A 9,756-nucleotide genomic window follows, 5' to 3' on the forward strand; every position below is an offset into this window, starting at 1 on the left:
TCCTTCCTTGGAGGCTTTTCAAAGGAGGGGAGGCTCCAGATGGAGGGGAGCCATGGTGCTGCTCTGTTCTGCTTTGATCAGACCTCTTCACCTGGAATAATATCACTGTGTCCAATTTTGGGCCCACTGTTCAAAAGGTTGACTAATCTGGAAGGTGTCCAGAGCAAGAGGGTGACTAGAAGGCTCAAAGGTCTGGAGACCACGAAGAACCTCTTTGAGGGGCGTCATAAAGATCTGCAGAAGAAAAGGTTGAGAGGAGACAGGAGAGCCATGGATAAACATGTGAAAGATGCCCTAAGGAAGGGGAGCCTTCTTCCATTCTGCTGCCCTGGAGACCGGGACTCAGGAGAGCCCTGGGTGCTGCTCGTGGCAGGGAAGAAGCTCTCTCTTCTTGGCTAGAGCTGCCCAGCAGAGGAACTCTCCAGGTCCACCAGAGGCTCCTTCTTTGGAGGCTTTGAAGCAGAGGCTGGCTGGCCATCTGTCGGGGGCGGGGCTGGGCTTTGAGTGCCGGGGTGGGGGTCTGCACTAGATGTCCCAGGGGTCTCCTCCACCCACCCACCCATCCCTCCCTAGGACCCTGTGAGTCCCTTAAGCGGCTTAGAGCAAACCCAACCCTCCCCCCCCCCCCCGTTTCCCTTGGATTCCCTTTATAAAGAAGGGGGGAGGGCTGCAATCCCAATTGGGGGAGGGGGAGAGGCGACATCAAGGACCCGCCTTGGGATTGGTTGCCCCGCCCCACGTGGTGAGAGAGAGAGAGATATATAAAAGGGGGGTGACGTCACTCCGGGCCAGGTGCGGCTTTAGAAATAGGCGAAAGGGGAGGCAGGCGGGGGCGGGGCGGGGGCGATGACGTCACCGGGCTGGCGGAAAGAGCCGAGCCCTGCCGGGGGGAGCCGAGTGCTGCCACAGGTAAACCCAGGAAGGGCGTGCGCCCCGGAACCCGCCGCCGGAGGAGCCTCTGTCCCGCGCGCCCCCCGCCATGGGGGCCTGCCTGGGGGTCTGCTCCGTGCTCAGCTGTGTGAGTATCTCCCCCCCCCACTCTCTCCCCGACCCCGCTTTCCCGGTGGGCGGGGCCACCTTCCTCCGAAAGTTCGCGCTTTCAGGTTCTTTCGGGAAGTGTCAACTTCAAGGGAGACCAACGCTTGGGGTTTGGGCCCCACTTCCGAGAAAAAGACCCCCAGGAGCATGGCTTGCTTCGGAAGCCCCTCTGGCAGGCAATGGGCACCCCCGCCCCGCCCCCCACCCGCCAGGTGTTTTGGACTCCAGCGCCCGCCATTCCTAGCTATAAAACGCCAATGAATGATATCGAATGCTTTCTCTGCATCCAAGACCATCAACACTCCTTGCTGGTCATTATAACCTTGTAGATATAGCATTCTATACCATATACTCCGGGCATGGGCCAACTTCAGCCCTCCCTCCAGGTGTTTTGGACTCCAACTCCCGCCATTCCTAGCTATAAAACTCCAATGAATGATATCGAATGCCTTCTCTGACTCCCGAGAACATCAACACTCCTTGCTGGTCATTATAGTCCTGTAGATATATTCTATAGCCTTCTATACCATATATTCTGGGCCTGGGCCATTTTTGGTTCTCCCTCCTTCCAGGTATTTTGGACTCCACCTCTCACCATTCCTAACAGCCTATCTATAAAACTCCAACAAATATTATCAAATGCCTTCTGCGTCCAAGAAGGTTAAAGCTCCTTGCTGGTCTTTATGCCTCTGTAGATCTATATATATATAAATGTAATGTGCATTTTTCTCATGGAGTAAACAACAAAACCATTGAACCAAATCACATCAAATTTGGCCACAAAAGACATAGTCATCCAATCTATGTCTTTCAATAAAAAAAACCCTAGAAAAATAAAGTCCAAATTATAGAGAATGAGGAAGAGCCGCTTTACCCCTGGCTGCCAGTCAGAATGGTTGGCCCTGCCCCCTTTAGGCTTCACTCACTTTGTGTCCTAGCAACCCCCTCAGTTGTGTTCCTCAATACTTTATTTGCCATACCACCACACTTTGCCACAGCAACGCGTGGCTGAGCACAGCTAGTATATTCTATAGCATTTGATACCATGGAGGCCTGGGTCATCTTGGACTTCACCAGTAGGCTGTTAGGAATTGTGGGAGGTGGAGTCCAAAACATCCGGAGGACCGAAGGTGCCACCAAGTAGTTTGGAAGTGTAGGATTTCTGCAATGGGAAACATGTTGTGAGTGTAAAGCTATAGATAGAACAAAGAAGGGTGTGCCTGTTGTATCATTAAACCACTCGCACAGGTTTCCGCGCTGTCTTACTCATCGAGAAAAGTTACCAAACATTGCTGGACTCATTCGTACACAAGGGAAAATTGTTTAAATGTAGGTCATCAGATTACGTGCAACCTTTAAATATAAAATGTAAAGAAATCTTTCAGGATACATCTAGGAGTTCTTGTGAAGTCCCATCTAGGAGTTTTTGGGTGGGGTCAGGTGGTGAGATAGAAATAAAGTTTTGGGTTGTCGAAGGCTTTCGTGGTCGGAATCACTGGGTTGCTGTCTGGCCATGTTCCAGAAGCATTCTCTCCTGACGTTTCGCCCACATCCATGGCATGCCTGTTCAATGGTTGTGAGGTCTGTTGGAAACTTGGCAAGTGGGGTTTATATGTATTCTTGTCTCGCCAGGTGTCATGTCTTTGTGGATCGGCCCCTTGCCTCTTGTGCGGCTGCTGCCCCTCCAGCAAGAGTTCCACGGTCACTCGCCTGAGCTTCACCTTCTTCCTCTTCCTGGGCACGCTGGTGTCCATCATCATGATCATCCCCGGAGTAGAGGCAGAACTCCACAAGGTGAGACGAGTACAGTTAGAGAATCGGATAATAACAGAGTCAATTGGAGGAGACCACATGGGCCATCTTGTCCAACCCACTGCCGTGCATGTACCTGTCTGAGACATGTACCTGTCTGCCTATACATGTGTGTGTTTGGGATTTTTCAACCAACATGTAACATTGTGCATTTGTCTCTGTTGAATATCATGTCGTCAATTCCTACCCAGTTATCTACTTGATCTAGTTTCTTTTGAATTTTTCTATTGGTTTATCAGTCGACACTATGAAGAATATAATAGTTATTAGCAGATGACTGTTTGCCTTTTCTCCCCACAGCTCCCTGGGTTCTGTGAAGGCAGCAACGCGCTCCCATACGTCCAAGGCCAGGTCAACTGCAAGTCCTTCCTGGGCCACAAAGCCGTGTACCGCATGTGCTTTGCAACCGCTGCTTTCTTCTTCCTGTTTGGTTTAATCATGATCTGTGTGAGGAACAGCAAGGACCCCAGAGCCGCCATCCAAAACGGGTGAGCTTGCCAGAATCCGTCAGTTTTATGGTGTCATAAATTAAGTTAAGTTAGCCTCCCCGCATTAAGCAGTACCTAGAATTTTCTACTTACAGACACATCTGCTTTCGAGCTGCTTAGGTCGACAGCAAACTAGGCTATTAATGGTCGGGAACTTTAACTCCGACCTGGGCTTTGAACCAATGACCTCACGGTCAGTGGTGATTTATTGCTGCTGGCTACTAACCAGTTGGGCCACAGCCCGGCCCTGATATTGATGGATCTGTATTTATTGCACCGTATGTATTGTTACATTATGAGTGCTTTGTAAGCCACCCCGAGTCCCTTTTGGGAGATGCTGGCGGGGTAGAAATAAAGTTATTATTATTATTTTATTGTATGACACAGCAAACAAGATAGACATGCTGGATTTCATATCACAAAATCAAAAGTCGAACACTTCCCAAGTTGGTATTATTATTATTATTATTATTATTATTATTATTATTATTATTATTATTAGAATCCTCATGACCAGAGTCATAGTTCAGTGTTCAAACTACTGCAGTATGTGGTTGTTACAACTGTATGTATACAAACAAGCGCTGACGGACACACACATGCTTATATTCCCTTTTGTGTTAGAGCAACATAACTGTGTACGAAGGAGTGCCGTGTAGCCCATGCTTCAGGTGTGTGTTGGTACTCTCGCAAAGAACTTGGAACAGTTTTATCTGGATGTGATCCAAACAAGAGGCTTTTCCGAGGCCAGCCCACAATTGCATCCCTTTAGGCCCCTTCCACACAGCCATATAACCCAGAATATCAAGGCAGAGAATCCACAATGTCTGCTTTGAACTGGATTGTCTTGAGTCCACACTGCCATATGACCCAGCTCAGTGTGGATGTTGTGCATCTGTGTGGAAGGGGCCTTTGTTGCCTCCCATTTGGACCGAGGGCTTTGGTCCTGATCCCTTAGAGATGCTGCCCGAGACCCTTCTTCATGTCAATGTGTTCTTTCTTCTCGTTGTCCATTTTAGGTTTTGGTTCTTCAAGTTCCTGATCCTGGTTGGAATAACCGTGGGCGCCTTCTATATTCCCGACAGGCCCTTCTCACACGGTACATGAAACCTTGTGTTTGTATAGAGGGTCCGTAAGGCAGAATGGTGGTTTTGGTGCATCACATGGAGTAGGGAGGGAGAAGGCCTTGCAATACCTATGTGCAATACAGATGGTTGTAACCTTCCTGGGGAAGTGGGCATTTCCTTAGAGACAGGGCTCCCTGTTCTGTATTATTGTCAAGCCTCCGCCTGAATAAAGGCCTTACCAAAGTGTTCTGTATTTTCATTCATGCCTGAGTTTCTGGATCTACAGACCTGGTAAGTAAGTATGTTTGCTGGATTACATATTATTATGTAATACCATATTGGTATTGGTATATATATATGGGTGATTGTTAATATATTTATTTAATATTTCAAAAACATTTGCATGTCACATGGCTCTTGGAAATAGTTTGTCCTGACTCTCCTTTTCTTTTCTTCGACTCAGTCTGGTTCTACTTTGGTGTGGTTGGCTCTTTCCTCTTCATCCTCATCCAGCTGATCCTCTTGATTGACTTTGCCCATTCCTGGAGTCAGATCTGGCTGCGAAATGCCGATGAAGGCAACAGCAAGTCCTGGTACGCAGGTATGCAAAGTCCATACACGGCAGCCTTTCAACACATATTTCTGATGGTCTTAGGAACCCCTCTGGCAGAGAAGGCTGGATGCCGGTGAACTACAACTCCCAAACTCAAGGCCAATGCCCACCAAACCCTTCCAGTATTTCCTGTTAGTCATAGGCGTTCTATGTGCCAAGTTTGGTTCAATTGCATCGTTGGCAGAGTTCTGAATGCTCTTTGATTGCAGGTGAACTATACATCCCAGCAACTACAACTCCCAAATGCCAAGGTCTATTTTCCCCAAACTCAACCAGTGTTCAGATTTGGGCCTATTGAGTATTTGTGCTGAGTTTGGTCCAGACCCATATATTTTTTTCCCCCTCCCAGGCCTCTTTTTCTTCACCTTCCTCTTCTACGCGGCCTCCATTGCGGCGGTGGTGCTCTTGTACATCTACTACACCAAGTCGGACGGCTGTGCGGAAGGCAAGGCTCTCATCAGCCTTAATCTCATCTTCTGCGTGATCGTCTCCATTGTGTCCGTCCTGCCCAAGATCCAGGTCAGCGCCTGGGTTTGTGAGTTGCCTTGGGTCTTGGTGGTGAGATAGAAGTGGAAGGCAGAGGAGGAGGAAAAGAAGGGAGAAGGAAGGAAGGAAGGAAGGAAGGAAGGAAGGAAGGAAGGAAGGAAGGAAGGAAGGAAGGAAAAGAAGGAAAAAAGGAAGGAAGGAAGGAAGGAAGGGAAGGAAAGAAGGGGAAAAGGAAGGAAGGAAGGAGGAAGGAAAGAAGGGAAAAAGGAAGGAAGAGAGAAGGGAAGGAAGAGAGAAGGGAAAGAAAGGCGGGTAGGGGGAAAAGGAAGGAAGGAAATAACGAAGGAGAGAAAGAAGGAAAGAGATGGGGAGGGAGGAAGGGAGGAAAGAAAGAAGGAAAGTGGAAGGAGGGAGGGAGGGAGGGAAAGAAGAAAGGGAAGAAGGGAGGAAGGAAGGAAGGAAGGAAGGAAGGAAGGAAGGAAGGAAGGAAGGAAGGAAGGAAGGAAGGAAGGAAGGAAGGAAGAGAGAAAAGAAGGAAGGAAGGAAGAGAGAAAAGAAGGAAGGAAGGAAGGAAGGAAAGAAGGGGAAAAGGAAGGAAGGAAGGAAGGAAGGAAGGAAGGAAGGAAGGAAGGAAGGAAGGAAGGAAGGAAGGAAGGAAGAGAGAAGGGAAGGAAGTAAAAAGGGAAAGAAAGGCGGTAGGGGGAAAAGGAAGGAAGGAAATAACGAAGGAGAGAAAGAAGGAAAGAGATAGGGAGGGAGGAAGGGAGGAAAGAAAGAAGGAAAGTGGAAGGAGGGAGGGAGGGAGGGAGGGAAAGAAGAAAGGGAAGAAGGGAGGAAGGAAATTGGGGAGGAAGGAGGGCGACATCCATTTAATATGACCCTGACAAATCTGAAAGTCACAAGGCGAGGCTTTCTGTCTGTCCGGCTTCGGTCCTTTAACGCCCCCCCCCCCTCATCTCCCCGCAGGACGCTCAGCCGCACTCGGGCCTCTTGCAGGCCTCCATCATCACGCTCTACACCAAGTATGTCACCTGGTCGGCCTTGGCCAATGTCCCAGGTGAGCAGCACTTCCGTGTGTGTCATTGTTCAGAGTTACAAGATGTGCCCTGTTTTTAATGCATTGTACAATCTCTAAAAAACATGTTGAGACATCTTTCTGCCGGTGGCTTTGAAAGAACGCATCCATGGCGACGAGTATCAAAACATAAGCGGGAAGCGGAGGCAGGGATGAACGTGGGGCTTGATGGGAATATCGCAAAGCTGGGGCTTAACTGTAAGTTGCTTGGGCTTTCTCTACCTGCTTTTGTTGGCTTCTTCCTAGAGAAACACTGCAACCCAACCCTGCTGGTGCGCATGGAGGGAAACCAGAACGGCACTGCGGTCGGCCAACAGCCAACTCAATGGTGGGATGCCCCGAGCATTGTCGGACTGGTCATCTTCCTCCTGTGTTCCCTTTTCATAAGGTGAGATTGCCTGTATTCATCTGGAAACAGAGAAATGTCAAGCCTGGGGACTGTAGAAGCTACGGAAATGTATTATTCCAAAAGCATTGCATTCTTAGACAAATAAGATGGTTTCTTCTCTGACAGCAACTCCATCTCCTCCTCCAATGGCCAAGGTGTGTTGATGTCCAGATATTGTTAGACTCAAATTCCCATTCACTCCAGCCAGCTTAGTCAAATCGTGCATTGAAAGTACAGTAGAATCTCACTTATTTATTATTTATTTGTTACATGCATTTATACCCCGCCCTTCTCCCCGAGGGGACTCAGAGCGGCTTACATTCTGCCATGAGGGCCAGCAACAAATATACTATAAAACAAAACAATTAAAACATGATAAAAATATACAAAAATTAAAACGCTGCAAAGCAGCGATGTTGCACCATCCTCAGTCATTCAATACTGCTACAGTTACAGATTTGTGACCCGATTACATCAGCCCATGATCAACCCACTTAACCAACATAAACTGGCCAGCAGAATGCTGGATAAGCGAATATGTTGGATAATAAGGAGGGATTAAGGAAAAGCCTATTAAATATCAAATTAGGTTATGATTTTACAAATTAAGCACTAAAACATCACGTTATACAACAAATTTGACAGAAAACGTAGTTCAATACACAGTAATGCTATTCAGTAATTACTGTATTTACGAATTTAGTACCAAAATATCATGATGTATTGAAAACATCGACTACAAAAATGCGTTGGATAATCCAGAACGTTGGATAAGTGAATGTTGGATAAGTGAGACTCTACTGTACATTGAGATGATGCTCATTCTGGTTCCCCATTCCCTCTGGGGTTAAGAAGTACATTAGCCATGGTATTGAATGAGGCCAAGGAGTTGGGACTCTTTGAGATGCTGAAACCGTCTCCTTGTAGCATTTGTGTAAACAGTGAAACATTATTGTTGTTGCCATGGATGGGTGGGCAACAGAAGGGTGACCTCCCGGGACGGCCTGCTCTCCTCCTCCTCCTCCTCCGCAGCATCCGCTCCTCGGACCACGCGCAAGTGAACAAGATGATGCTGACGGAGGAGAGCCCGGCCATGCTGGGGGGCGGGAGCCCCGTCCCCGAAGACGGCGTGCACCGCGCGTACGACAACGAGGAGGACGGGGTGTCTTACAACTACACCTTCTTCCACTTCTGCCTCCTCCTGGCCTCCCTTTACATCATGATGACTCTCACCAACTGGTACACGTAAGTGGCTTGCTTATTTATTTATTTACAGTATTTCTGTTCCGCCCTTTTTTCTCACCCCGAAGGGGACTCAGGGTGAACCACATGACACATACACATGGCAAACATTCAGTACCATTAGACATACAATATATAGACACACACAGAGGCTGTTTAACATTTTCCAGCTTCTGGCTTCATGAGGCTAGACTCAATTCCGGCCACAGGGGGAGCTGCCGCTTCACCGTCCACTTGTGTTGCCGAGTCCTTTATGGAGAACTTCCTCATTCCTTTCCACACGCTGCTGGGAGTTTTTATGGTGTCATAAATTAGTTAAATTAGCCTCTCTGCATAAAGCAGTACCTAAATTTCCTACTCGACAGATGCAACTGTTTTTCAAGCTGCTTAGGTGGGCAGCCAGCTAGGCTATTAACAGTTGGGCGCTCAATCTGACCCAGGCTTTGATATCATGACCTCTTGGTCAGTAGTGATTTATTGCAGCTGGCTACTAACCAGCCCGGCTAGTTGACATACATGTGTGTGTTTCTCAAGGATGAGATTGAGATCATGCTCCTGTCCTGGCAAACCTCCCATGGACGTTTTCGTGAATACTGTGTAAAACGAATGTGATCTAAGATGATGATGGTTTGTATTTCCTTCCTTCCTCCCGTCCTTCTAGACCCGATGAAGCTTATCGGAACCTGACCAGCCCTTGGACCGCAGTCTGGGTGAAGATTTCGTCCTCCTGGGTTGGGCTTTTTGTCTATGTATGGACACTGGTCGCCCCTCTTGTGCTTCCAGACCGTGACTTCAGTTGACCGTGAAGATTGGGCATCTGTAGGAAACGGAGACGGGAGCTCTTGGTCCCTTTACTTGAATTTCTGGAATCGCCTCGGGTGCCTCTGGATCCCAAAGCCCGTTCTGAGTTTTCCCTTCCCGCTCCCTTGGTGTTGAGGCAGATCTACAACTCTCAAGCAGTTCTTTATCTCTTTTCGTCATAGTGAATTGTCACACTTGATACATAGGACAGTATGTTGGAGAGGAAATGAAAATAGTTTAGTTTCAGGTGATAAAGCCCTGTAAACATATAGTGAGGCATCTTCAGGAGCAAAAAATATTTGCTGATTTTCCTCCTCATTTTATAATTTAATAAAAACATGCTGTTTTAAAGACATTTTGGCCAATTTACAGAGTCCTTTTTGATATGAAGCTCAGTGTCACTGGAAATAAAGGTGTTCAGACACATGGGTACATTGGTGAGAGTTTAAGCGGAATTGGACTGCCAGGCTCGAAACCTGATCTCTGCGGTTCCTTTGAGTCATAGAATCAGAGAGGAGACCACATGGGTCATCTAGTCCACCCCCTTTCTGTCTTTATGCAGGAAGTACACCATCAAAAGATCCCTGACAGATGGCCATCCAGCGTCTGTTTAGGAGCCTCGAAGGAAGGAGCTTCCACCAGACTTCCAGGCAGAGAGTTCCACTGTTGAACAGCTCTTAAGAAGTTCTTCCTAATGTCCAGGTGGGATCTCCTCTTCTGTCATTTGAACCCATGGCTCCATTGAG

The 9,756-nt window shown here is 47.8% G+C and overlaps 1 protein-coding gene across 1 annotated transcript; it reads left to right on the forward strand.

Annotated features, from left to right (window-relative positions):
* The first annotated feature begins 845 nt into the window (after positions 1–845).
* On the forward strand, positions 846–9,365 carry serinc2 (serine incorporator 2). Its single transcript, XM_062962342.1, has 10 exons — positions 846–1,018; positions 2,671–2,832; positions 3,151–3,338; positions 4,358–4,437; positions 4,869–5,006; positions 5,368–5,537; positions 6,471–6,561; positions 6,826–6,967; positions 8,000–8,212; positions 8,871–9,365. Exons 1-10 carry the CDS (start codon positions 980–982, stop codon positions 9,007–9,009), a joined length of 1,362 nt encoding a protein of 453 aa, XP_062818412.1. The 5' UTR covers positions 846–979; the 3' UTR covers positions 9,010–9,365.
* The last annotated feature ends 391 nt before the right edge of the window (positions 9,366–9,756 follow it).

This window comes from Anolis carolinensis, unplaced genomic scaffold (assembly GCF_035594765.1).
Source record: "Anolis carolinensis isolate JA03-04 unplaced genomic scaffold, rAnoCar3.1.pri scaffold_10, whole genome shotgun sequence".
In the NCBI taxonomy this organism is placed as follows: domain Eukaryota; kingdom Metazoa; phylum Chordata; class Lepidosauria; order Squamata; family Dactyloidae; genus Anolis; species Anolis carolinensis.

Excerpts from the sequence above, each read along its gene's own strand:
- serinc2 (XM_062962342.1), top strand. The coding sequence starts at position 980 with ATGGGGGCCTGCCTGGGGGTCTGCTCCGTGCTCAGCTGT. Across the intron at positions 5,007-5,367 it reads CAGCAAGTCCTGGTACGCAG|GCCTCTTTTTCTTCACCTTC; the intron begins GTATGCAAAGTC and ends TCCCCCTCCCAG. Across the intron at positions 6,968-7,999 it reads CTGTGTTCCCTTTTCATAAG|CATCCGCTCCTCGGACCACG; the intron begins GTGAGATTGCCT and ends CCTCCTCCGCAG.